Raw genomic sequence first — 27810 nt, 5'->3', positions numbered from 1 at the left:
GTTTTTTTTTTTTTTTTTTTTTTTTTTTCTTTGAGACAGAGTCTCGCTTTGTTGCCCAGGCTGGAGTGCAGTGGTGCGATCTCGGCTCACTGCAACCTCTGCTTCCTGGGTTCAGGTGATTCTTCTGCCTCAGCCTCCTGAGTAGCTGGGACTACAGGTGCACACCACCATGCCCGGCTAATTTTTTGTATTTTCAGTAGAGATGGGTTTTCACCATGCTGGCCAGGCTGGTCTCGAACTCCTGACCTTGTGCTCCACCCGCCTTGGCCTCCCCAGGTGCTGAGATTACAGGTGTGAGCCACTGCACCCAGCCAAGAAGACTGTTTTAAAGCTTCAGGTGAACTCTAGTCCCTGTCTCCATGCCTGCTGGCAGTAGGTTGAAAACCATTGTCTCTGTCAGTTATTGAGTATGAGTTGAGCATGATGTATGTGCCAGGTGCTCACGTGGTGAGGGGAGGAAGAGTGCTCTAGTGTTGAGGGGCACAAGATAGTTGCAGACGCAGCATCTTCAAGTCATTTTTTCTTCTTGTGACCATGTAGCTACTATGCTTGTTAACATTTAGTGAAGCTTGCGTGGCTCTGCGCTCAGCCATTCCGTCCTCACAACATCCTTAGCAGCAACTTTACTGTTGTTCTCCTCATCTAACAAAGGAGGAGGCAGGCACAGAGGGGCTAAGTCACTTCTAAAGTACCTACGGCTGGTGAGAGGTGGCATGAGGATGGATGGAGTTGGGATCGAGCCCCGGCAGCATGCTCCATGGCCTGTGCGTTCACGGGAAAGGAAACTCATACAATTATTATTTCAAATCAAGAGTTTTAAAGTGAGTTAGTTTTAGTTTTTTATTTTGGGTGGGGGTGAGGTAGGAAGTAGAATTTCACTGAATGCTCTGGAAACTTGTTTATGCTTTGTAGAAAATAGTCTGCAAATTTAGAACTAAACTGGAGGACGGCTGTCTATGCGAAGTTTAGGCATAACTATTTCTGCCATGCCTGAATTTCTGTTAGGTGATATAGGTTAACACTCTGGAACTTCTTTTTTCCTAGCAGCAAAGTTTGGTAAATTTTCCGGCAAAGATGATGGCTCTAGTTTTAAAGCAGCGTTGCTGTCAGGCCCTCCTGGTGTTGGCAAAACCACCACAGCTTCCCTGGTGTGTCAGGTGGGTGCTTTGTCGCAGTGTGGTTGGACAGATAACCTCGAGTGGTCATGGCTAGGAGATAAAACTGTGTACCCACATCTGTGCGTGTGCGTGTGTGTGTGTGTGTGTGTGTGTGTGGTGTCTATATATAAACTGTGTTTATTTTTCTAAAATAAAACCTTTAGAACCTGTTTTGGTTCTGGTGATGTTTGTAATTTTAATCCTTTTAAAATATTGGTAATTAAAGTAATAGGCAATACTTACCAACGAGCGAGGCAGTGTGCTAAGCACGTGGCTGTATTATAGATAACAAAAACAACAAAAACATGTATTCTAGACTCTGAAAGATGCAAATATCTTAATGCCCTTGAATAATTCTATGTACTGAATAATTATCTGTACTGTCATCATCCACATGTGTCAAATGAAATAGGCTTAGGGAGGAGGGTGGAGGCCCAGTACCCGGTAGCCCGACTCAGGGTTCTGCTCTTCAGCACTGTGTGATCCTGCCTTCGTTCCTGTTGTCTCTATTGCTACTGAATCCCTGTAGACAATGGGAGAACTTGACTTGCTTAGGCACTAGAGCAGATCAGAGTTCACGTGTTAGTATCAGAATGATGAAATAAGAGATTAGAAATTTATTGCTGGATTTCTCAATCCTCTGCTGCATAAGCTTGTGGTTTCTTTTGTTTTTTGTTGTATGCATCTGCATAAAATGTAAATAAAATTTTATCTGTTTTCACTGTATTTATAAACATTAATGAAAAAGCAAAACATTTTTTTTCCTAGTCCCTACAGTTGTGAACACAACTCTTTTTCTCTATTATTATCATTGTATTTTTTATGAATTAAGGCATAAGGTAATCATTTTTGGGAAATGAATCAGAATAACTTGAATTTTCCTGATTTCAGAGGAAAATTGTTTATTGGGATAGTGTCGTGACAAAGAATGATTTAACTTTATAAATTATCTTAGAGAGGATTACTTTTTGATATCTTATTTTATTTTTTTGTTTTGAGACACAGTTTTACTCTGCCGCCCAGGCTGGAGTGCAATGGCACGGTCTCGGTTCGCTGCAACTTCTGCCTCTCAGGTTCAAGTGATTCTCATGCCTCACCGTCCAGAGTAGCTGAGACTACAGGCACGCGCCACCACGCCCAGCTAATTTTTTGTATTTTTAGTTGAGATGGGGTTTCACCATGTTGGCCAGGCTGGTTTCAAACTCCTGACCTCAATTAATCCATCCGCTTTGGCCTCCCAAAAGTGCTGGGATTACAGGTGTGAGTCAACGCCCCTGGCTGGTAGCTTATAATAGATTAATTCTGTGTCTGATAGTGAATTGTTGGGATGATTATGTTTAATCCTTTTTTTAGGACTTTAAGAAGTAAATTTAGTAAGATTGCTTGTTTGAATATACTCTTCCAGATTAGTGATTTGTCAGCTGAAGTTTTAAGACCAAACTTATTTGTGTTTATATGTGTATGTTATATGTATGTATATGATATTCTAAAAATTTCTAATATTGTAAGGCATACTATAGTTAATCTCATTGTCTGTTAGTATCATACTTTATACTTTTACCTATGGGTTTTTATATTAATTTTGTACCTTCTTTCTTTCTTAACTGGCCTTTCTTGGTGGGGGTGGTGGAGTTGATTCGTATTGTGCCTTCAGTGATTTCCAATATTTTGATTAGGAGTTGGGATACAGCTACGTGGAACTGAATGCAAGTGACACCCGGAGTAAGAGCAGTTTGAAGGCGATTGTTGCTGAGTCACTGAACAATACCAGCATCAAAGGCTTTTATTCAAGTATGTGGCTTTTTGAACTCCTGTTGTTGTTATATAAGAAAAATATGTTCATTTCAATGTTCAGTAACCAGTATTGAACACAGGTTGTGTGCCAAGCACCCTACTAAATTCTGGGGCTAACGAGAATAAGAAAGCCGTCTAACATCACTCTTATGGGGCAGTACTTACCCTTTCGTAGGTCTTAGAGGTTTCTAAGAATGTGATAAAAATGTGTACATGCACATATTTATGCATTTTTCATATGATTTTAGAGGATTCACAGGTGAATCCTGTAAAGAGAGAAAGAAAATAAAAAACCGTGTGTAATACAGTGTGACTTATTACCTCATTACCTTATTAACCTCACTCTGTATGTATGTAATAAGGTATGTAATACAGAGTGAGGTAATAAGGCCAGCAGATGAAGAAGTAATTATGCTTGGGGCATTGAGTAAAGGGGTGATAAGTGTTTTGAAAGATCTCAAAGAATGAGAAAGAAAACCATTTGGAGGTGGAAGAGGTCATTGCAGGCAAAGGTAGTAGAAGAGAAGACAGTGTGCAAATGCCCACTGTGTTTCAGGTTGTAGCTAGTGGTACTCTATGGCCAGAGTTCATGGAAGATAAGATGCTCAAGTTAAGGACCACACAGTGCCTATTTAGAGTCTATGGTGTGTTGTTTTGTCACCTGAATTCTTGGTGCCTTCACATTGTTCAAAATAATTTGCTCAGGAAATGTCACTCTTAGACATGGCTGGTGGGAGGGTAGATTGGTACAACTCTGGAGAGAGTCCGGCAATATTTCTCAAATTACACATACCCTATAGCCCAGAAATTCCAATTGCTGGAATTTAGCTATTATTTTACTTCTATATGTGCAAAGTGGCATATATATGCCATATAGATAAGGATAGTCATTTAGTATGACATAATAGAAAAAGCTTGGAAGCATCCTATATATTTCATTAATGGTGATTAAGTAAAGTATGATACAAATGTAGAATGGAGTATTAAATTGCCTTAAAAAATGAAGTGTTCTGTATCTATAAGATAAAGAATGAGTCATCAAAATACATAAAATGATAAAACTGGCTGGGCATGTTGGCTCACGCCTGTAATCCCAGCACTTTGGGAGGCCGAGGCGGACGGATCACCTGAGGTCAGGAGTTTGAGACCAGCCTGGTTAACACGGTGAAACCCCGTCTCTACTAAAAATACAAAAATTAGCCGGGTGTGGTGGCGTGTGCCTGTAATCTCAGCTACTCGGGAGGCTGAGGCAAAAGAATCGCTTGAACCCGGGAGGCAGAGGTTGCAGTAAGCCAGTATCGCGCCATTGCACTCCAGCTTGGGCAACGAGTGAAACTCCGTCTCAAAAAAAAAAAAAAAAAATTCAAAACTCAGTTGTATATTTTTATGCTCATATGTGTAGAATATCTCTTAAAGGACATATAAGAGACTATTGTTTGCCTCTGGGAAGGGAATTGGGGTCTGCAGGGGAAGGGGTGGCAGGGAGAGTTTCTCTTCTCTGCATATTCTTTTTTTTTTTTCTTCTTTAACAACACTCTGTAGTCCAGTGCTGCATATTCTTGTAGCTTTTGAAGTTTAATATCTGTTACATAATTTTCTACAGAGCAGCAGTTTTTGAGCAATTGTTATTTTGTTTTTGTCTCATCCCATTGCTCCTCAACCTGGGTCAGATGGAGCAGCCTCTTCAGTAAGCACGAAACATGCTCTCATCATGGATGAAGTAGATGGCATGGCAGGCAATGAGGATAGGGGAGGAATTCAGGTAATTCAAGTGCTGTATTTTTGCAGTTTCACTGTTGATAATTTAGATTTTTAAAACACTGTCATTCTGTCATACTTAGGGCAGTTAAGGCATGTTGCTGAGGAGATTTTTAGAACCTAAAATACCTTGTGTGGTATTTGTCATTTTTAAAATAATTATTTTTGTGTTGCAAATTTGCCTTTCAGGAATTAATTGGCCTGATAAAACATACTAAAATTCCCATTATTTGTATGTGCAATGATAGAAATCATCCCAAGGTTCGCTCTCTGGTTCATTATTGTTTTGATCTTCGTTTTCAAAGACCTCGGGTTGAACAGATTAAGGTATGATGATTGAAATTTTTTTCTATCACAGTAGCCTATTTATTTAAAGGTCAATTTTTAAAAGTACCTGATAAATATTTTTAAAATACCTGATTATATGAGTTAAAAAAAAAATCATTGAGGACTCCTCCCTTGTCAATTTCAGGGTGCTATGATGTCTATTGCATTTAAAGAAGGTTTAAAGATTCCCCCTCCAGCTATGAATGAAATAATTTTGGCAGCCAATCAAGATATCAGACAGGTAAATTAAATATATATCATGTAACAGTTGTTGATTATTTTTAACTAATGCTTTCAACCTTGTAGGGATGGGGAACAACAGGATATTCCTATCTTGACGTTGTCTTATTTGTGATTCTTTTAGGTTTTACATAATCTGAGTATGTGGTGTGCACGAAGTAAAGCATTAACCTATGACCAGGCCAAAGCTGATTCTCACAGAGCCAAAAAGGATATCAAAATGGTAAAATAAATGTCCATGTCTTAGTTACTTTCCTAAGCCAAAACACTTCTTGTTCTGTAGGTAGCTTGATAGAAGTAGTTATTATAGTTCCTTGGTATGCCTGTGGAATCCAGGGATATATAGTAGGAAGTATAGACAGCTGCTAAAAGTGTTTCTAATTCCAATGAATTTTTTCTCAAAGATTGTCAATGTCAATTATAAATTTTGAGAAAGGGTAAATTTTAAATTATACTCATGCTTCAAAAATTATAAAATTGGTTTTCCAGAGTTCCTTATGTTTGGCTTTCGTGTTTGGAATGGTTTTGCACTGTTGAGAATAATCCATGTCAAATGGTTTAGTTTAATGACCTCTCTGAAACTAGAGGTACGTATCAGTTACCTCTGTGTTGTATTTTACCTAGTTGCTAATCAGAATTTATAGTTAGAGCAATGATTAAGCAGGTTCTAAAAAAGTTAATACACTTTATTTATTTAAATTTTCAAAATATTTGGTAGAGACAGGGTCTTGCTATGTTTCCCCGACTGGTCTTGAATTCCTGGCCTCAAGTGATCCTCCTGCTGTGGCCCCCAAGGTGCCGGGATTACAGGTGTGAGCCACCACGTCTGGCCTATACGCTTTATTTTTTAGAGCAGTTTAGGATCAGGGGTTTGAGACCAGCCTGGCCAACGTGGTGGTCCATGCCTGGCCTATGGATTTAAAATTGAGTGGAAGGTACAGAGAATTCTCACATACTTTGTGTCCCCCTCACACGCACAGCCTCTCCCACTGCCAACATCCCCCACCACAGTGGTATATCTGTTACAATCGATGAACCCACAGTGATACCTCATTATCATCCAGAGTCCGTAGTTTACATTAGCATTCCCTCTTGGTGTTGTACATTGTATGGTTTTGACGAATGACATGTATTCACCATTATAATATCGTACAGAATAGTTTCACTGTCCTGAAAATCTTCTGTGCTCTACCTGTTCATTCTTCCTTTCCTCTTTTCTCCCTACAACCCCTGGCAACCACTGATCCTTTTACTGTGTCCATAGTTTTGCCTTTTCCAGAATGTGGTATAGTTGGAATCATGTAGTATGTGGACTTTTCCAATTGGCTTCTTTCACTTAGTAATGGCATATAAGGTTCTTCCATAACTTTTTTTTTTTTTTTTTTTCGGAGTCTCACTTTGTCACCCATGCTGGAGTACAGTGGCGTGATCTTGGCTCACTGTAGCCTCTGCCTCCCGGGTTCATGTGATTCTCTTGCCTCAGGCTTCTGAGTAGCTGGGGTTACAGGCACCTGCCACCACACCTGGCCAATTTTTTATTTTTAGTAGAGACGAGGTTTTACTATGTTGGCCAGGCTGGTCTTGAACTCCTGACCTCAAGTGATCCGCCCACCTCAGCCTCCCAAAGTGCTCGGATTACACGGGTGAGCCACCATGCCCTGCCCCCCCCATGTCTTTTCATGGCTTGATAGCTCACTTCTTTTCATTGTTGAATAATATTACATTGTGTGAATGTACCACAGTTAAATCGTTTATTCACCTATTAAAAGGACATCTTGGTTGCTTACAACTCTTGGTAATTATAAATAAAACTGCTTATAAACATCCTGTGCAGATTTTTGTGTGAACATAGTTTTTAATTCATTTGGGTGAATACCAAGAAGCGTGGTTGCTGGATCTTGTGGTAAGAGTATGTTTAATTTTGTAAGAGACTACCAAACAGTACAGTTTTGCATTCCCACCAGCAATGGATGGAATTCCTCTTGTTCCATATCCTCGTTAGCATTTGGTGATGTTACTGTTTTGAATTTTGGCCATTCTAATAGGTGTGTCCCTCTCTTTTTTCAGGGCCCATTTGATGTTGCCCGGAAAGTGTTTGCAGCTGGAGAGGAGACTGCTCACATGTCACTTACGGACAAGTCAGATCTTTTTTTTCATGATTATTCAATAGCACCCCTCTTTGTCCAGGAAAATTACATACATGTGAAGCCTGTAGCAGCAGGGTGAGTGTCCAGAGCTGGTGAGAGGTTTGCTTAGTATCCTCCCAGCACTGCGAAGGCTAAATACCCGTGAAGAAGGGACCTGGGGTGTGGAGAGTGGGATAATCCAGACTGGTTCTTTCCTGCAGGGGTGACATGAAAAAGCACTTGATGCTTTTAAGCAGAGCAGCGGACAGCATATGCGATGGTGACTTAGTGGACAGCCAGATCCGGAGTAAGCAAAACTGGAGTCTTCTGCCTACGCAGGTGAGCAGAGGGCTCTCCCTAACATGCAGGCTCTGCTTTTACTAAGACAACTAAATAGCTTTTAGCTGCTGTACTTATTTTATTTTATTTTGTTTACTTTATTTTTGAGATCGAGTCTCGCTCTGTTGCCCAGGCTGGAGTGCAGTGGTATGATCTCGGCTCACTGTAGCCTCTGCTTCCCGGGTTCAAGAGATTCTCCTGCCTTAGCCTCCTGAGTAGCTGGGACTACAGGTGCCTGCCACCATACCCAGCTAATCCTGTAGTTATTTTAAATACCAGATAAATGTTATGGCTCTTGTGGCAAAAATACAGTCTGTTACAGATTATAATACTCTGTGGTAACTATTGTCTGTTTCCTAATCTGGCCTTATTTTTCTTTTTTCTTCCTTTTTTTTTTTTTTTTTTTTGAGACAGTCTTGCTGTGTCACCCAGGCTGGAGGCTGGAGTGCAGTGGCACGATCTTGGCTCACTGCAAGCTCCGCCTCCTGGGTTCATGCCATTCTCCTGCCTCAGATTCTTGAGTAGCTGGGACTACAGGCGCCTGTCACCACGCCCAGCTAATTTTTTGTATTTTTGGTAGTGACAGGGTTTCACTGTGTTTGTCGAGACCAGCTCAGTCGGGGAGACCCTAACCCAGTGGCACTAGAGGGATTAAAGACACACACACGGAAATACAGAGGTGTGAAGTGGGAAATCAGGGGTCTCACAGCCTTCAGAGCTGAGAGCCTCAAACAGAGATTTACCCATGTATTTATTAACAGCAAGCCAGTCATTAGCATTGTTTCTATAGATATTAAATTAACTAAAGTTCCCTTATGGGAAATGAAGGGATGGGCCGAATTAAAGGAATAGGTTGGGCTAGTTAACTGCAGCAGGAGCATGTCCTTAAGGCACAGATCGCTCATGCTATTGTTTGTGGTTTAAGGACGCCTTTAAGCGGTTTTCCCGCCCTGGGCGGGCCGGGTGTTCCTTGCCCTCATTCCCGTAAACCCACAACCTTCCAGCGTGGGCGTTATGGCCATCGTGAACATGTCACAGTGCTGCAGAGATTTTGTTTATGGCCAGTTTTGGGGCCAGTTTATGGCCAGATTTTGGGGGGCCTGTTCCCAACAGTGTTAGCCAGGATGGTCTCAATCTCCTGACCTCGTGATCCGCCCGCCTTGGCCTTCCAAAGTGCTGGGATTACAGGCATGAGCCACTGCGCCTGGCCCAATCTGGCCTTATTTTTCTATATTTCAAAAATTTTTTAATGTAAATGGACACATAGAAATAGGAATGTTAGATTTTGGTTGTAAGATGTGAATCAAAAGTTTCATTTGCTGTGTTTTACCTTAAGAATCCTTGTTTTTTTATTTTTGGTCATTCTTGGCTCTCTCAGATTGTCACTGAGTAGCGACTCCTAGAAGCAGTGCAGCTAGGGCAGGCCAGCAGCCGTGTCTCTGATGCATTCATTCGGATTTTCTTCCTTACTAAAAAGGCAGTTTTATATTGGGTACTGTATTTAGGTTGAGATCTTTAACTCAAAACAGAATTTGATAGACATTTGTAACTAAGAGAGTTATTTGTTCTGACTTTTGTATAGTTATACTGGATTATTGGCCTGAGTAATAAGATAAGTAAGACACTTCCAGAAGGCCTAATGCTTCTCTTGATTCTACCCACACATTGCTTGAAAACAAGAAGCAAAATCTCATTCTGGAGATACAGAATTTTTTTTTTTTTGAGACAAGGTCTCACTCTGTCAGGCAGGCTGGAATGCAATGGTGTGATCATGGCTCACTGCAGCCTTGAACTCCTGGGCTCAAGTGATCCTCCCGCCTCAGCCCTGCAAGTAGCTGGGACCATAGCTGTGCGCCATCATGCCAGCTAATTTTTGTATTCTTTGTAGAGACGGGGTTTCACCATGTTGGCCAGGCTGGTCTTGAACTCCTGAGTGCAAGCTGTCTGCCCATCTCCCAAAGTGCTGGGGTTACTGGCATGAGCCACTGCACCTGACCCAGAATCTTTTCTTTTACATTTTATGTGTTTTGTTTTGTTTACTTAATAATTGTAGCTTAAAGGCATAATGTTATAACACAGGAAAAGCTTAATGTACAAAAATACTTCCTAAAGTGTTCTGATAACAAAAAGTTGGAGGAAATCTCCATGTCTAGCAGTAGGAGAATAATGATGAATCCTCTTGAAGAAGTATTTATAGCCTTTAAAACTATTTGCAAAGATTTTCTAATATGAAAAAGTGCTTGTGAGGGAATTACTAGAATAAAGCAGTATACAAAATTTATGTAGACTGTAATTCCAGCCTTTAAGAAAGTGAAAACCCTAGACATAGAAGACATCTAAGGATACATTTTTAAAAACTTTTCTCAAGTGCCAGTTTAATTGACTCTAATCATTAGTCTTTCTATGCTTTAATCTACCTATGTTGTCAATCATTTATGTTAAAGACCATCATATCCCTCTTAAGTAATTATTTGCTGTGACGTTGGCATCGGTGAGGTAACTGGTATGTTGAGATTAGTTGCTTGAGGAGGCTGAGTTGGCGAGATGATCTCCCTGAGGGCCATAACGTGTTGGATCAAGGTGTGTACCACAATCTGTTGTTTTCTCTGGGAGAAGTTTCCTGTACCAACAGATCAGAGTTAGAGAAAGGGTCTGACTGCCCTGTAGGTAGGTATTTGGGAGAGTGTTGCTTTATCTTCCATAGACTGTTTGGAAGCCAATGACTGTTAAGGAAGTAACTTTGTATGGAACATAAATTCTGGACTGCAATTGGTTTTTTTCAGGCCATTTATGCCAGTGTTCTTCCTGGAGAGTTGATGAGGGGGTACATGACCCAGTTTCCCACCTTCCCAAGCTGGCTGGGGAAGCACTCGTCTACAGGCAAACACGATCGTATTGTTCAGGACCTGGCCTTGCATATGAGTCTCAGGTAGGTGGGATTACTCTGTTTCGGGTATTTTATTGATTTGGTGTATTTGGCCTTTATCCAGTAACGATCATGTGAGTCAAAAGATCTGTGTTTTAGTTTTTATTTTATTGGTAACTAGATGAATGATCCTAGATAAGTTCCTTATATTTTATGGGCCTGAGTTTTATCATCTGTAATCAGTATAACACTTGTTTTGCCACTTAAAAGGATACTTTGGACAATAAAATGGTAGATGTCATAATTTAAAATTTTAAAGACTGCGTAAGTCTGAGGTGGCACTGTTATTGTTATTATGCCTATTAGTGGGAATAGCTTCCCAGCTTCAGAATAATTAATAGGAAAATAATTGAACTGTTTAAAGAAATGAACTATGTTTTACCAATTTACTATAGTAGTAAACTGACCTAGTCATTTGGGATAGGAAATAACAGTTTAGCATGTAACAGGAGGAGGCTGCTCAGATAATTGAAAATGAATGTACTTGGAAAAGTTTAAGGAAGTTCAAAAATACTTGCATTTGGTACAATTTTGTTGAACTTTAGAAACTTGGAAAATGTGCATACATATTAAGTACACTTTATGGATTCTTCTTTTTATTCTTTTTTAAGACAAGGTCACACTCTGTCACCCCGGCTGGAATGCAGGGATGCGATCTCTGCTCACTGCATCCTCTGCCTCCGGGTTTAAGTGATTCTCCCACCTCAGCCTCCTGAGTAGCTGGGATTACAGGTGCACGCCACCATGTCCGGCTAATTTTTGTATTTTTTGGTAGATACGGGGTTTCGTTGTGTTGCCCAAGCTGGTCTCGAACTCCTGACCTCAAGTAATCTGCCTGCCTTGGCCTCCCAAAGTGTTGAGATTATAGGTGTGAGTCACCATACCTGGCCTATGGATTCATTTTTCTTTTCTTCTTTTCTTTTTTCTGTTTTTTTTTTTTTGAGTCAGCGTGTCACTCTGTTGCCCGGGCTGGAGTGCAGTGGTGTGATCTTGGCTCACTGCAAGCTCCACCTCCGAGGTTCAAGCAATTCTTCTGCCTCAGCCTCTTGAGTAGTTGGGACTAAGGTGCATGCCATCACGCCTGGCTAATTTTTGTATTTTTTAGTAGAGACAGGGTTTCACCATATTGGTCAGGTTGGTCTCGAACTCCTGACCTCAGGTGATCCACCCTCCTTGGCCTCCGAAAGTGCTGGAATGACAGGCGTGAGCCACACGCCCGGCCCCTGGATTCATTTTTAACCATGAACTACTTGAGTGATCTTAATTTGCCATCTGGTCCCTGGAAGGAATATTAATATTTGACCCCCCATTCCACTTTTAAGTTTTGGTTAGAGCTGACCTGAGCTAGTTCCTTTTTTCTGTTCCTGTAAAATTCTACTTTATTATCTTGTTCTCTTTCTAACCTATGGCATGAGTCTTTTGTGCTACCCATGTATTAGTTTTCTGTTGCTGTTGTAAGAAATTATAACACACATAAAGGCTTAAAACAACACAAATTTATCAAGATCTTAGAAGGCATCAACCCTCAGTCCCGATCTTGAGCTGGGAAGATTTTCCTGGATTATCTGTGCAGTAATCACAAGGGTCTTCATAAAGGGAGTCAGTAGTGTCAGAGTCGGAAAGGTCTGAGGATGCTATGCCAGGCCTCGAGAAGAGAGACAGGGACCATCAGCCAAGACGTGCAGGTGGCCTCCGGAACTGGAAAGTCTGCTTTCCCCATGGCTCTTCTCATTGGCCAGGCTGCGGCTGCCTCTTGCTGTTTTCCTGCTCCTTACCTGGAGTTTTTAAAGGTCATGGGTCACTCTGCCCTAGGGCAGCCCTCTCAGATGCTCCCGCTAGACTCCATGTAGATTTTGAGCCCTGGACTTCCGGGTTGTTTTATGGCTATTCTTCACTGTCCCCTTCCCTCATTGGACCAAACATTTTTGGGGGTAGGAACTGAGGCTTCCTCATCTAGTAGTTGGGTCATATATAGGCCATTATTATCAGCAAGGACATTTATAGTGAATTCATAATTCTTAAAGTAAATTAAGACCTCTCTACTTTTTAACCCTGAGCAAGTCACTGAACTTTTTGTAGGTCCGTTTCTCTTCTTTAAAAAATGGGAGAGTGATCTTACTGGTTTGTAACCTTTTTGGGGGTCATAGATGCTTTTGAGAATCTGAATGCTTTGATTTTTATTCCCCTCTCAATGCACAGATCTACAAAGAAAACACTTTTAGGGGAATTACAGATTTCCTGAGGTTAAGAACCCTTGGTTTAGGTACACTAAATGGCATCTTTGACTTTCCTGTGAGTCTATTAGAAGATGATGATACTGTAAAACATTGTAGGAGAACAGTTTTGGAAATGGTTTCATGATTTCTGGGGGTACTGTGGCTTAGGGACTCACACTACTTCCTTTAAGTACTAGCGTGCTTAATTATGGAAGACAATCTAGAGGAAATGGATGAAATTAAAATAGGAGAGTTTTAAAAACACTGTCTAGGTAATAGTTGTGAGGGTGAGTCTAGATTTCTGATCAGGAGAAAAGCTGTGGCTTCTTATGGTTCACACATTCAATTCCTTGAAGGCAGGAGCAGGACCCATAGACAATTTGTAAAGAATCATTTCTTTTTGCTTCTGATGCTGGTTCTGATAACAACAGCTTTTGAAGTTTTACGTATACAGGCTGGGTGTGGTGGCTCACGTCTGTAATCCCAGCACTTTGGGAGGCCAAGGTGGGTGGATCACCTGTCAGGAGTTTGAGACCAGCCTGGGCAACAAGAGCGAGGCTTTGTCTTTAAATAAATAAATAAATAAATAAATAATGTACATATAATTGCCTGGTTTGAAGATAGAGGCAGCTGGGTTGGAAAGATTTAGGATGGTGGCATTTGAAATGTTGTTTTGTTCCGTTGCTTTCTGTCTTTAAGAAGTGACAACATTTAAGAGAGAAAGAAAGAGTCATTTTATGATAACATTCGAGTTCTCAGCAGACCAGAGACTGTTTCCCTAAACCTTCCTCTGGCCGCTGTGGGTCGCTTTTTGATTTTGTGGGAACACTCTCTGTAATTTTCTTAGATTTGGGGAAAAGCCAGCTCTAGAACTGACGATTTCAGAGTAACAGTATTAGGAAATGTGAGGGAAGCATTCATACATGATTTTGTGTGTTATAATCAGGGACCAAAAGGTGTTATACACATTTACACACTTGAGACAGGGAATTTCATTGCCTTATACTGATGCTTTTAATATTTTGGAACTTGGAACGAGTCATATTTATGAACACAAAGAAACATTCTGTTGCCTGGGCCTTAAGAGTAGGGTGGAAGTGGAATCCACATTTGTTTTTCAGTCACTGATGTAGGTAAGTAGAAAATTGCCTTTGGGCACATTGATGTGTACCCATTACCCTCATGCTGTGGTGCTGGGCTTTCCAAACTACACCAGCTGGCTGTCAAATAGTAGGCATTCCATTCAGGATTATTGAAATTGGATTGAACTCTGCCTAATTAACTCAGTGCTGATATGCACAGTATGACTTGAGTTGATACTTTGCTGTTGACTATGTTTCTTTTGTTGTGGTTTCAGAACTTACTCCAGCAAAAGGACTGTAAACATGGATTATCTGTCGCATCTAAGGGATGCACTTGTACAGCCCTTGACCTCACAAGGAGTAGACGGAGTACAGGATGTTGTTGCACTTATGGACACATATTATTTGATGAAAGAAGACTTTGAGAATATCATGGAAATCAGCAGCTGGGGTGGCACACCTAGTCCCTTTTCAAAGCTGGATCCCAAGGTAAATCATGTCACTCACTGGTTCTCCGTCACTTTCTAATACCAGGTTTGTACTGACAATACTTCAGGGGTGTTTTAGATGCTTTAAGATTTACTTCTTTTTCCCCTCAAATGCTTGTTGCTTCTTATGGCCTATATTTTCCAAAGATAACTATTTGAATGCAGTATTAAGAGTAGACTTCTGGGCTTGACTTTACAATTTGTATTTTTATCTTTGCTTTATGCTCAGTGGAAAAGCAAGAAGTGAAATTTGAGGAGCAAATATAAATATATTCGTTATAAAGGATGAGAGGATGAGTCTAGGGAATTAAAAGTTGAGCTGTGAGCTCTGGTGGTAATGGGTTGTAAAAATAAAATGTGTTTATTGGCTGAGGATTTGTATAAATTTTCTTTTTCTTAGTCTACCTAATCTGTGGATTCAGTATTTATTCCAGTTGGATAATCTTCTCTCTAATAACGTATCCCCGCTTTTCTTATAATGAGCACAAAAAAACTAAAGTGATACATCATGAATATGTAACATCCAATACCCAACTCTTGCACCTATGTAATGAATGCGTTTTAGAAGACATATTCTCTGTAGTTTGCCCTCTCCAGAATTTTGACCCGACTTTATGGTTATCAGTAAATTCTCACAGCAGACATCCATGGTTAGAATTCATGGACTAATTCAGGAATTATGTTTAGAAGCTTGAAGGTAAAAGTTACTTAGTATTTTGACGTAACTACTATTATTATGGAAAAGGTATCTCGTGTTTTGTGGAAATTAAAGGCCAACTTATATCTTGTGATGAGCTCCCCCCACTTTTTTTTTTTTTTTTTTTGAGACAGTCTAGCTCTGTTGCCTAGGCTGAAGGGCAGTGGTGCGATCTCGACTCACTGCAACCTCTGCCTCCCGGGTTCAAGCCATTCTCATGCCTCAGCCTCCCAAGTAGCTGGGATTACAGGTGCGCTCCATCACGCCTGGCTAAGTTTTGTATTTTTAGTAGAGACGGGGTTTCCCCATGTTGGCCAGGCTGGTCTCAAACTCCTGGCCTCATGTGAGCTGCCTGCTTTGGCCTCCCAAAGTGCTGGGATTACAGGCGTGAGCCACCACACCCAGCCGAGCCCCTTTTTGATTTACTGATTCACTGACTAACTTTGCTTACTACTTTGTAGAAATGTGGAGAATGCTGAATAGGTAAACATGATGACTGGAAGTGATCTTTTGTTTGTTTGTTTGCCTAAAGTTCCCAAATATATATATATGTATTTTTTTTTTTTTAGACAGAATCTCACTCTGTTACCCAGCCTGGAGTGCAGTGGCACGATCTCAGCTCACTGCAACCTCCACTTCCTGGGTTCAAGATTCTCATGGAGAGGCATGAGCCACTGTGCCCCGCCTTCAATCTTTTTTGTCATGGGCTCTATTAAGAATGTTATGAAAAATATGGAACTTATCCATAGAAAAATGCACATATTTAGATTTACATGTATATACATAAATACTTTGCAAACAGTTGCAAGGGGCTCCCAGGGTCTCTTTAGGCTTACAGAGTTTAAAAGAATTGTTTGGGACTTAGATTTTTAAAACCTCCATCTACTCCTTTCATATAGGTGAAAGCAGCCTTCACAAGAGCTTACAATAAGGAAGCCCACCTTACTCCATATTCACTTCAAGCTATAAAGGCATCTAGACACAGCACAAGCCCATCCCTGGATTCGGAATACAACGAAGAATTAAATGAAGATGACTCTCAGTCTGATGAGAAAGACCAAGATGCTATAGAAACTGATGCCATGATCCAGGTAGTATTTTAAGCCACAGACAGGAGAACCTCAAAATGGATGATCTTTCCTTGCCTGGTGAATAGTAGGGCCTTTTCAGCACATAGCAGAATACATAGAAAATACTTCTTAAGTTTTTTTGTTCATCATGGTTGAGGATGGAGAAGATAGAGATTTCATTTTTATAAACAGTTTCTTATGGTAGTGGAAGAGCCAAACAGCAAGAAAACAGGCCATGCTATTGATGGCCATACGTTCTGTTAGAAAAAGTACCATTTTTATTTATCTAGCCATTGGTGTATGCTTTCAAGAAAAATGTTTGTAACAAAACAGTTTCTTCTGTTGCTTATGTTTTGCTATAGCCACTAAACTGCTTTGTAGAAGTTTCTCAGAGCAAAACATTCTTGTCTTTTGATGGGAAAGATGAAAACCAATTGTGGTATCAGCCCGCTGTGTACAGCTGGCTGAGCCAAGGAACCTCGTCCGATCCTCCTCTGTCCTTTGCTGGGTGTGGGTGCTTCTTGCCCTTCATTTCTGTTTTCTGTATGCAGGAGTAGGAATAGTGGCCTTCTTCACTGTGGCTCTCAGGTCGACCCTAAGAGGTGGTCTCCCTCTCTCCCTCTCTTCTGCTTTCACAAAGTGACTGTTTACACCTCTAATCTGAAACTGAAAGAAGAGGAAATTCTTCATCTAAACATTACCCTATTTGTCAATTATCTCTTGCTTATTTTGTCTTTCCTAAGTATACCTCTGTTCTAAATCCAAGAAACTGCCTTACATGAGGAACGGATCCTAGTTCTAAATTCTAAACACCCTCTCAGTTTTTACTGCCAGCTTTTAAAGGCTGTAGGTGGCGCAGTTGTTGCTATAAGCGCTTCATGGATCGCAGTAGTTCAAGATCTTGATGTTTGCAGCCTCTCTTCTTTTTTAATTAAGTTGCAGGTAAAGATTAGATTTGTTGTAGAGATGAACTTATTTCATTTACTCATAAACACAGCTATTAACTATTTTGTTATCTTCCCCCTAACAGAAAAAGACAAAATCTTCAAAGCCTTCAAAACCAGAAAAAGATAAGGAGCCCAGAAAAGGAAAAGGAAAAAGTTCGAAGAAATGAAACCATTTTTCACTAGCGACAGCCACTTTTTACTCTCCCTCCTGACCAGTCCAGCTGGTCTAGAGAAAGCCTTGTTTTTTCCCAGAGCAACCATGTTTTAGCATAATGGGATGACCTGGTGTCCCATTATAAATAAAGGGTGGTATGGCTAGAAGGGTATGAGCAGTAGGCTTATGTACACCTCTTATAGAGGTTGATAGGACTGCTTGGGTCCTCCACTGTCCTCTGTCAATCTAGTTAGACGTGCTTCTGAATGACTGTAGAATTGGAACTAGAAACTACACCCGGGCTTTGGAGTCAGATTTTAGTTAACAATAATGAGCCTGGGAGCAGTAGTACTAAGGCGTCTTTTGTAGGCTTAAGAATTTATCCTAATGGCCTTTATAGGACCAATGCTGATTTTTTTTTTTTAAGGTAGTTCCTATTATGTGGTGAAATTTTGTAAATAAATGATTATACAAAACACTCACCACCTAGAACTGGGTATTCTTTGTACATTGTCAGATATCTTTCAAAGTATAAATTAGGAATAAAAATGTTCCACATGATACATGTACAAATTCTTTTTAAGATTGTCATCTTGTACAGCAAAATATTATGTTGGTATATTACTTCCTTATTAATTTGCAAATGATTGGATTAAAAAAGCTCACTGTATTCCTTACTAACCTATTGTGTGAAACATAACATTGGCAGTTGAGGAGTCAGAATTCGGATTCCCAGCCTCACTCCCTCTGTGTGTGCTGACCACGTCTCTGCTGTGAATAGGATTTCATGGAGCGGTCTGTTTTGGGGCTTTGCAGCGTGGGGGGCTGCAGAAGATTCTCAGACATTCTTATCCTTCTGGAGTCTCAACCCATCAGGTTCAAACCAGTAGGAACCAGGCTGGGTCAGGCTCTTAAGTTCACTACAGTGGGGGACAAAATGAACACTGGCTTTTGTTCACTTTGCCCCTGAGAGATCTAGTCCTGTCCTGTGATGGCTTCCACAAACCCTGTTGGAAGTTTGGGTTATTCCTATAACCGTATGTGTTGAGTGGCCGTGAGGCTATGGACCTAGCCTGGAATTTAGATGTCTAGCTATTTTTAATCTTGTTGGTAAATGCTCAGAGGTCTGTGCTACCTCTGTGAGGTATATACTAAAATGAATGTAAAATAAGGATCGTATTCCCTGCTTTAAGGAACTGGTAGTCTTGTTTGGGTGATGAGACAAAGTTCTTGAGACATTTAAACTGTATTTACCAGTGTGAAAAATGTCTTTTATGGAGATTAATTCATTATGGAAATAAAACATTGCCTAAGCCCTTGCTTGCTGAGTCACGACCCTGTCTTTGTTAAAGTCTGTCTTGAAACTCTTATGCTTCAGGAAAGGTTTTCTCACCAGTAGGGTGAGGCTGGCTTTCCTATTCATGTTCTTCCATTTCTATGCCTTTTGGATATGCAAGTCACGTCTCCCTAGGTCTTCTGCAGCCCCCAGGAGAGGGACTTGAATGTCCATGCAGCCAGGATGCGGCATAGTGTCCGTCCTTCACTTGTTCATTATGATTTTGTTTGTAATTTTAAATGTTTTAAACCCAAGATTGGGATCATATGTGTGTAAAATAAATAGCATTTCTTTTAGAATTAGAAGTTGTAAATACGCCCTTTATGAGGATGGCGTAGGTCTGTTTGATTCCTCTTTGAAGCCCTCGTGACCATGAGGTGAGTGAGTGAGATTCACGGTAGGAGGCAGTTGGTGGTTCTGCAGCAGTTTGGATGTGAATCTGAATGGTCTGTATTGGGGTTGAGTCTTCATTGGAGCCACCAATGACATGGCCTTTTGGAGCCACTTGATGCCACATGCCATCTTTGCAGCATAAAACTGTATACTTGCTCTTTTCGAGATCCATTGAGTCATGGTCATTTTGTTACTGACACACCATTCAGCTTTATCCTTCATCTTGTTAAATGTTGGCAGTTCTGTAGCACCATGATTTGAGCTCTTAAAGTTACTGATGGGGTAGATTATTTGTACTAGGATGAGTAGCTTCCTAAACAAGCTCCAGTGTAAGTATGCTCATGGTGAAAGTCTAAGGCCTGTAACTCCTAAAATAGAATTATTTGCCCACTCTCACAGTCCCAGGTGCCTGTGGTTATTCCTACAGCCTTACAGTGTACCTCCAGGCATATTAGAGGAAGCAGGGGACTGTGGGTAGGTTTTATGATAATAACTTTGTACCACTTAGTAAGGCCAAGGCCTCTGGCCTGTTCTCTGGCCGGCCATTGGGAGGGAAGGACAGGTCCTGAAGCTGGAGGCATCAGGCAGTTGGAATACTTGGATGCTATACAACATTACTGGCACCTTGGGCCCTAGCTTAGGCCCCTGGGTGCCACTGTAATGCTCAGGTTGCTGGGACCATACTGTAAAATAATATCATCAGATTCATTCACAGTTGACTCCCTGACTCATTTCTGTCAGCTGCTCAGACCTTGGTGACTGGCCTTGGATGGCAAGGAAGCATATGCTGATGTGGGAAAAGTATGGACTGACTCCCTTGGAGAGAGAGAGAGAGAGAGTGTGTGTGTGTGTGTGTGTGTGTACGGATGGTGTGTGTTGTATGTGTGATATGGGGAAAGAACCTTCACACAGCCTCAGAGAAGATTCCAAATAATGTATGTTTCCAGGGGAAGTCAAATGACTTAATTTTGTGACGGGAATTCTGTAGTATGCAGTAGAATGACTCGGCAGATATAAGCTGATTGATAGTTTAGTTTCATTCATTCTTTACAAGATTGGTTTTCCTAATTTTTGATGTTTTGCTTCTGGGCTGATTCTGCTTAATAGCTGTGATTTGTATAAACTTCTCATTTCAAGCTTTTTACACTGTTCATATCTGTGTTGTTCAAACTTGACAATGTCCTTCAGAACTACCTTTATCTCTTTTTCTGTCTCCAAATCCAGGAAAACGTCACAAATATCTAGTCAACAATTTTATTTTAAAGTTTTTCAAAATACAAAAGTTATCAAAAAGCTGAATATTTACAATTATGTCATAGGTTACTATTAACAGTGCAGAGGATAGAGTGTGTAAGACTTTGAAGAGGAAATAAACAAAGTACAATAAACAGCAAGGTTACATGTCATCGTTTTGCCACTGTACAGAAGCGGAAAGTGCCGACCTGGAGAGGTCACCGTTGTTTCATTTCTCTGTATCCAGAAAGGACCGTCTCTTAAATCCACCAGGGGAGGAAACAGCCTCCTGTGGAAAATGCTGTCTTCTCAGGAGCATTGTATCTAGAAAGGACAAACAGAACACATGCCTCTAGAAGGGTTTCAAGTAATGGCTGGCATTTAGTAATAAAGCCAAACATACTAAAAAGAATTTTTTTTGCCTGTTTCTAGAATGTGGAACAGGAAACATTCAAGTTAGAAATCTCCAGACTGTAATCCACATCAAGTTTCAGTACTAGCCTTGCCAACTGACTAAAATTGTGTGGGTAAGCTCTTGAGCCTTTGTAATGCTGATAACAGCCATCTCACTGGGAAGAACAAATGCAAAGTGCTTAGCAATTTGTAGAGAAAAAATTTTCCTGAAATTAAAAAGTTATATTTGTCTAAAAGCCAGTGAACAACAGCTTCAACCAGTATTCACTGTATAAAAGGATGCTTACAGTGACTTTCTGTGTGTGTGTGTGTGTGTGTGTGTGTGTGTGTGTGTCTTTTTTTTTTTTTCTCTAGGAGATGGGGTCTTGTTACATTGCCCAGGCTGGAGTGTAGTGGCTGTTCATAGGCATGATTATAGTCTCCTAGAGCCCTGAACTCCTGGGCTCAAGTGATCCTCACGCCTCAGCCTCCTGAGTAGCTGCGACTATGGCCATAGGTTCTGCGCCTGGCTATAGTGACGTTTCTGAAGGATAGTGCATAATCATAACTCAATGAAGACATATCTGCAAGGAGCTATGATGTACCATGGTCTGGTTACTTGAAGAAGTTTTCTATAAAGCAAAGCATAATCTAATGCCGTGATTGATAGTGTTTGGAGAGATTCTGTGGATGTTTTTTAAAAATACAAGGTTCCACTTGCAGTTTAATCTTCCCATAGATAACAGTTGTTATAAACTTGGGACAAAATCGGAAATTTTTTTTTTTTTTTTTTTTTTTTTTTTAGAAAGCCAGGAATGGTGGCTTACAGCTGTAATCGCAACACTTTGGGAGGCTGAGGTGGGAGGATCACTTGAGTCCAGGAGTTCAAGACCAGCCTGGGCAACATAGTGAGACCCCATGTCTAAAAAAATTCTGGATATGGTGGCACATGCCTGTAGTCCTAGCTACTTGGAAGGCTGAGGCAGGAAGATCATTTGAGCCCAGGAGTTTGAGGCTGCAGTGAACGATGATTGTGGCACCTCACTCCAGCCCAGGCAGCAGAGTGAGACCCTGTCTCAAAAAAATAATAATTTTTTTTTACTTAGAAGAAAGGTCAGTGAACTAGAATATAGATCAAAACTAATTATCCAATATGAACAGAAAAAAAAGATAGAGGAAAGAACTTTTTAGTGACCTTTGGACATCAAGTAGTCAAACACAGATATTACTGGAGTTCCAGAATGAGAAGACAGAAAGGGATAGAAAAAGTGATTGAAGAAATAATGTCTTAAAATGTCCCAATTGAGGGAAAAATATACAGATTCGAGAATTCTAGAAAATCCTAAGTTAAAAAAATTTAAAAACCACACCCAGGCAAGTATAGTCAAAATTCTGGAAACCAAAAATAGAGAATGCCTTGAATGTAGCCAGAAAGTAACCAGTAAATACAGGGGAACAATGAAGTTTGATACTGGAGGACAATCGTGAAAGTGCTTTAAGAAAACCTCAGAATTCCATATCAAGCGAAAATAGCCTCAAAAATAAAGGAAAATAAAGACAGAGAAGAAGTCACCAGCAAACCTGCACATGTAAGAAATGTCAAAGGAAGTACTTCAGGGTGAAAGGAAATAATACCATATGGAAACTTGGATTCAGGCAAGAATAACATGGAAATTATAAATGTGGGTAAATGTAAAGCTACATTGTATTTTTTCTTTATAATTTCCTTTAAAAAGACACAAAGAAAAATTATATCACTGTATTACAGGATTTATAACGTGTACATATGTATATTTGTGTGTATGTGTGTGTATATATATATAATAGGATATTAATCAAGTACCAAATTTTGTAAAAACATAGGTAAAAAGTCAATAGAAGAATCAAAGGGAATACGAAAAAATATTTAGTCAAATAGAAGGCAAGACAAGAGGAACTGAACAAAAAGTGGATAGGACAAATAAAAAACAAGTAACAAAATTGTAGACCTAAATTCAGCCTGATGATAACACTTGAAAAAAAAATCACAACAGAGGAAAATTGCAGACCAGTATCCCCCATGAACACAGACACAATATTCTCAATATAATATTAGCAAAATAATCTAGCAATAGGATAATACATCATGATCAGGTGAGTTTATCTCCAGAGTAAAAGTTGGCTTTAACATTGAAAATCAATATAACTTATCATATAAATGGATTAAAGGGGAAAAGCCATATCATCTCAATTGATAGAGAAAAAGCATTTTGACAAAATTTGTCACCTAGTAAACTAGAAGGAAACTTCCACAATTTGTTAGGAGACCTCTCTGAAAAACCTTACATCACAATAGTGAAATACTAAATGCCTTCCTCCAACACTGAGAACAAGACAAGGATGTTGACTCTACTATTATACAACATTGTAGAGGAGGTCCTAGCCAGTGCATATGAGAAGAAAAATAAAAGTTATAAAGATTGGAAAGATAAGTAAATTTTTTCTCTATTTGTAGATGACTGTTTACGCAGAAAATCTGAAGGATTCTACAGTACAACTACTAGACATAAGTCAATTTAGAAAGGTTACAGGATGCAAGGTCAATATATAAAAATTAATTGCACTTTCCTATGTAAACAATTAGAAAATGAAAAAAACCTAAATTTCATTTAGTATTAAAATCTCCCCAAATTATTTAGAAATAAATTTAACAAAAGACACGAAAGACTTCTTTATTCAAAACTGCAAAATAGGCTGGGCACGGTGGCTCACACCTGTAATCCCAGCACTTCTTCTTTGGGAGGCCGAGGCAGGTGGATCACCTGAGGTCAGGAGTTCAAGACCAGCCTGGCCAACATGGCGAAACCCCATCTCTAATAAAAATACAAAAATTAGCTGGACGTGGTGGTGGGCACCTGTAATCTCAGCTTCTCGGGGGGCTGAGGCAGGAGAATCGCTTGAACCCGGGAGGCATAGGTTGCAGCGAGCTGAGATTGCACCATTGCACTCTGGCCCGGGCGACAAAAACAAACAACCCTGCAAAATAGTGATGAGGAATTGAAAAAGATCTAAATAAATGTAGAGATATATCATATTCATAGATTGGCAGACTGCTGTTAAAGATGTCAGTTCTCAAAATGATCTACAGAATCAATGTAACTGTTGTGATAGGCAGAATTCTAGGATGGTCCCTAAATTTCCCACACCAGTGATACTTATCCTGTGTAATACCTTCCTCTTGAGTGTGGGCAGGGCTTGTGATATGATGTGATAATAACCATATTAGGTTTAATTATATGATAGAGATGAAAGAATTTTGCAGATGTAGTTAAGGTCCCAGTCAATGGACTCTGAATCAAAAGAGAGTTTGTTGTGGGCTTCATCAGGTGAGCCCTTTATAATAGGGTCCAGACTTTACCTGAAGGGAGAGATTGTAAATATGAGAGATGCTCTTACGCTGGACTTGAAGCAGTTTTGTGTTGTGGGGAGGGTCACATGTCAGGAAACTGCCTGTAGGAGCTAAGGGCTTCAGTCCGCTGACCATAAAGATCAGAATCCTCCCCCACGCCAAAGAAAACAAAACCTAACAAATAGACTAGAAAAAGACTTCTGATAAGATTTCAGCTCCAATCAACACGATGATTGATTATAGCCTAGTGAGACCCTGAGAAGACCCAGCTAAGCCATACCTAGACTACTGACCCATAACCATAGAAAATGTGAGATAATAAATGTCTGTTGTTTTAAGATGCTAAATTTGTGATAATTTGTTATACAGCAACAAAATTAATACAAGCCCCAATCATAATTTAAGCAGGTTTCTAAAATAGAATTTGAGAAAATGATTCTAAAATTGTCTACAAAGATAAAAAGAATAACAGCCAAAACAATCTTGGAAAAAAAATAATAAATTGGAGGATCTACAATACCTGACTTTAAGAGATTCTATAAAGCCACAGTAATCAAGATAGTGTAGTATTAAAATAAGGGAAAAACACGTCAATGGCAAAGAAGAGAGGGTCCAGAAATAGGCCCACATTTTATATCCATTTGAGGGGAAGAAAATCCAACCCTTCCTCACACTGGAAACAAAAATTTTCAAGATAAATTGCAGATCTAGAGCTTCTAGAAGAAAACAGAAAAATATGTTCCTGACTTGTTAAGTAGGCTCTCTCTCTCTCTCTATATATATATATACACACACACACACATATATATTTAGGACAAAGAAGGCAATAACCATAAAATTTAAAATTTAATAAATTATAATTCATCAAAATCAAAACCTCATCAAAAGATACCATTCAGAAAAAGAAATGGGAAGCCACAGAGTGTGATATTTGCAAAATATATCTGACAAAGAACTTGTATCTAGAATACATACATACATAAAAAACTTACAACTCAAATAGACAATAATCCAGTGTCAATGAGGAAAATTTGTCTTTTCAGCAAATTCTGCCAGGTCAGCTGGATGTCTACATGCAAAAGAAGGAAGCTGGATTCCTATCTCACACCAGACACAAAAACTAAGTGGATCGAAGACCTAAATGTAAGAGTAATGACTATAAAACTCCTAGAAGGAAACAGGTGTAAATCTTCATGACCTTGGAGTAGGCACTGTTTTTATTTAGAGATGGGATTTTGCTATGTTGCCCAGGCTGGTCTTGAACTCCTGGACTCAAGCAGTCCTGCCTCAGCCTCCTGAGTAACTGGGATAACAGCTGCATGCCACTGTGTCTACTTTACACAATGGTTGATTGGTTGGTTGGTTTTTTGAGACAAAGGGGCTCGCTCAGTCTGTTGCCCAGGCTGGAGTACAGTGGCTTGATCATAGCTCACTTCAGCCTCAGCCTCCCAGGCTCAAGTGATCCTCCTGCCTCAGCCTCCCAAGCAGCGGGGACTACAGGTGTATGCCACCATACCTGGCTAATTATTTTTTTGTAGGGACACGGTCTTACTATGTTGCCCAGGCTGGTCTCAAACTTCTGAGCTCAAGTGATCCTACCACTTTGGCCTCCCAAAGCACTGGGATTATAAGCATGAGCCACTGTGCCTAGCCTGGCAATGGTTTTTGATACAATACCAAAAGCATAAGCAACCAAAGGGGGGGAAAACCAGATAAATTGGACTTCATCAAGATAAAATACCTGTGCATCAAAGATGCTATCAAGGCTGAGCACGGTGGCTCGCGCCTGTAGTCCCAGCACTTTGGGAGGCCAAGGTAGGAGGATTGTTTGAGCCCAGGAGTTCGAGACCAATCTGCGCAATGTGGTGAGACCCTGCCTCTATTAAAAAAAAAGCAAGAAAAGGGAAAAAAATCCACAAGAAAATACTTCCAAATCATATACATGATACAGAACTTGTATCTAGAACATATAAAGAACCCTGAGAGCTGAACAATAAAAAGACAAACACCCGGCTGGGTGTGGTGGCTCATGCCTGTAATCCCAGCACTTTGGGAGGCTGAGGCTGGCGAATCGCATGAAGTCAGGAGTTTGAAACCAGCCTGGCCAACATGGTGAAACCCCGTCTCTACTAAAAATACAGAAGTTAGCCGAGCGTGGTGGCACACACCTGTAGTCCTAGCTACTCAGGGGGCCTGAGGCACGAGAATCACTAGAATCTGGGAGGCAGAGGTTGCAGTGAGCCGAGATCACGCCACTGTACTCTAGCTTGGGCAATAGAGCAAGATTCTGTCTCAAAAAAAAAAAAAAAAAAAAAAGCAGACAGCAGCTGTTGGCAGGGATGTGGAATGGAGAGACGAACGCTTGTGTGCTGATGGTGGGAATGTAAGAGGGTGCAGCTGCTGTGGAAAACATTTTGGAGTGGTCAGGGAAGGGCAAGAAGGCCAGTGGGGCTGCAACATGGTGAGTAATCAGACCTGAGGCAGGAGGAGGAGGCTGGGCCTGTTCCTGGACAGCCTTGGAGACTCTTTGTTTTTGCAGGTGCAATAAAAAGCCAAGAGAACCATGAACCAGATATACTGGAGACAGCCTGAGAGCCCTTGCTCATGGGGGCTGAGGGTGAGAGGTATCTAGATAACATGTAGGTTTTCTGTCCTGTCCAACTGGTTGGCTGGAGCTGCCGCTTCCTGAGGAAGGGAAAACAAAGAGAGGTTGCGGGGGGAAATCTCGACTCCTGTCTAACCAGGCTAAGTGTGAGATGCTGTGTCAGAGATGAATTACTTTCACTTTTCCCTTTGGCAAAAGAATATCCTGAGTTTTGGCAGGGCTTTTGGCTTCTCAATTAAAGACTGCATTTCCCTGCCTTCCTCTGCAGTATGTGTGGCCACGAGTAAGTGCTTCCAGTGGAATGAAGTAGAAGGAATATGTGTAGCTTCCACGTGACAAAAGTGGAACTTGGAAAGAAAAAGAAATGGAGATTATTTCCAAATCTCTGGAAGCCAACATTTTTACAATATATTCTCCTGAATTATATCACAGACCCTAAAAAAATGCTTTTATTAGCTGGCTCTAGTTTTAATGGAGTGATTAAAAAGACCCCTGTGAGATTTGACAAAATCTGGTCTAGTCGGAATGATACTGCTTGGCTAAACAACCTTTGTCATTATGGAGATGATAATACCTGCGTTTTAGCATTAAAAAAAATACATCAAAAGGTGGTTGTCAGATTGTTCAAATCTGGCAAGTTCCATGATGCACTAAAAGGAGTTGATACTGATACACAGTAAAAAGCTGCATGCACGCTGCGGACCCTTGAGCCCAGAAGGTGCGTGGGCGCTCTGCCACTCACCTGCACATGGCACTCACAGTTCCTCCTCCGTTTGCAGGTACTGGGTACAGTCTGAAATCTTTTTCAGCTGAGCAGCGTTTAATCTTTCTGAACACATAGGACATGTGCTTTCAGTGTTTAGCATGCTGTTTAGGGGAGGGAAAGGCAGAGTAAATTAAATATATAACATTCCTTTAGCTTTGGGTTACTCTAATGAGAAAGACAACTACTTTCTGTCTACACCTCTTAACACATGTCCACCATGCAATTTGAGAATCAGAACTATTCAGTCTCATGCAAGATCCTCTTTAAAGATAATATTCTCAAAGGTCATAGGAGGTTCTTCCAAGAAGACAATTTGAGTCTTTAGAGATCCTTAGGAACACAAACAGAAGAATGCTTCAGAACAAAAGAGTAGAA

The 27810-nt window shown here is 40.4% G+C and overlaps 2 protein-coding genes across 15 annotated transcripts in view; one reads left to right on the top strand and one right to left on the bottom strand.

Annotated features, from left to right (window-relative positions):
• Positions 1-18641, top strand: part of RFC1 (replication factor C subunit 1) — a 77321-nt gene extending 58680 nt beyond the window's left edge. For 6 of the 10 annotated variants that reach the window (XM_063723803.1, XM_063723806.1, XM_054553443.2 and 3 more), the window contains 12 exons: positions 1045-1157; positions 2834-2948; positions 4622-4713; positions 4899-5036; positions 5182-5277; positions 5401-5499; positions 7344-7498; positions 7624-7741; positions 10525-10670; positions 14241-14454; positions 16050-16241; positions 17251-18641. In XM_063723803.1, coding sequence (XP_063579873.1) covers positions 1045-1157; positions 2834-2948; positions 4622-4713; positions 4899-5036; positions 5182-5277; positions 5401-5499; positions 7344-7498; positions 7624-7741; positions 10525-10670; positions 14241-14454; positions 16050-16241; positions 17251-17334 — 1562 coding nt within the window. In that variant the 3' untranslated portion in view covers positions 17335-18641. The remainder of the gene's footprint in view (positions 1-1044; positions 1158-2833; positions 2949-4621; positions 4714-4898; positions 5037-5181; positions 5278-5400; positions 5500-7343; positions 7499-7623; positions 7742-10524; positions 10671-14240; positions 14455-16049; positions 16242-17250) is intronic. The other 4 variants (XM_063723804.1, XM_063723807.1, XM_063723808.1 and 1 more) reach the window with 1 other exon arrangement.
• Positions 18642-20290: 1649 nt separating this feature from the next.
• The window catches only part of WDR19 (WD repeat domain 19), a 111659-nt gene continuing 104139 nt past the window's right edge, over positions 20291-27810 (bottom strand). For 3 of the 5 annotated variants that reach the window (XM_024246284.3, XM_054553441.2, XM_063723802.1), the window contains 2 exons: positions 27412-27536; positions 20291-20607 (listed from right to left, as the gene is read on the bottom strand). In XM_024246284.3, the coding sequence (XP_024102052.2) occupies positions 27425-27536 (112 nt within the window). In that variant the 3' untranslated portion in view covers positions 20291-20607; positions 27412-27424. Of the gene's footprint in view, positions 20608-21026; positions 26750-27411; positions 27537-27810 lie in introns of those variants that run through there. The other 2 variants (XR_008524139.2, XM_063723801.1) reach the window with 2 other exon arrangements.

Source organism: Pongo abelii, chromosome 3 (assembly GCF_028885655.2).
Source record: "Pongo abelii isolate AG06213 chromosome 3, NHGRI_mPonAbe1-v2.0_pri, whole genome shotgun sequence".
Taxonomy (NCBI): Eukaryota; Metazoa; Chordata; class Mammalia; order Primates; family Hominidae; genus Pongo; species Pongo abelii.
This window is presented reverse-complemented; position numbering and strand designations above follow the sequence as displayed.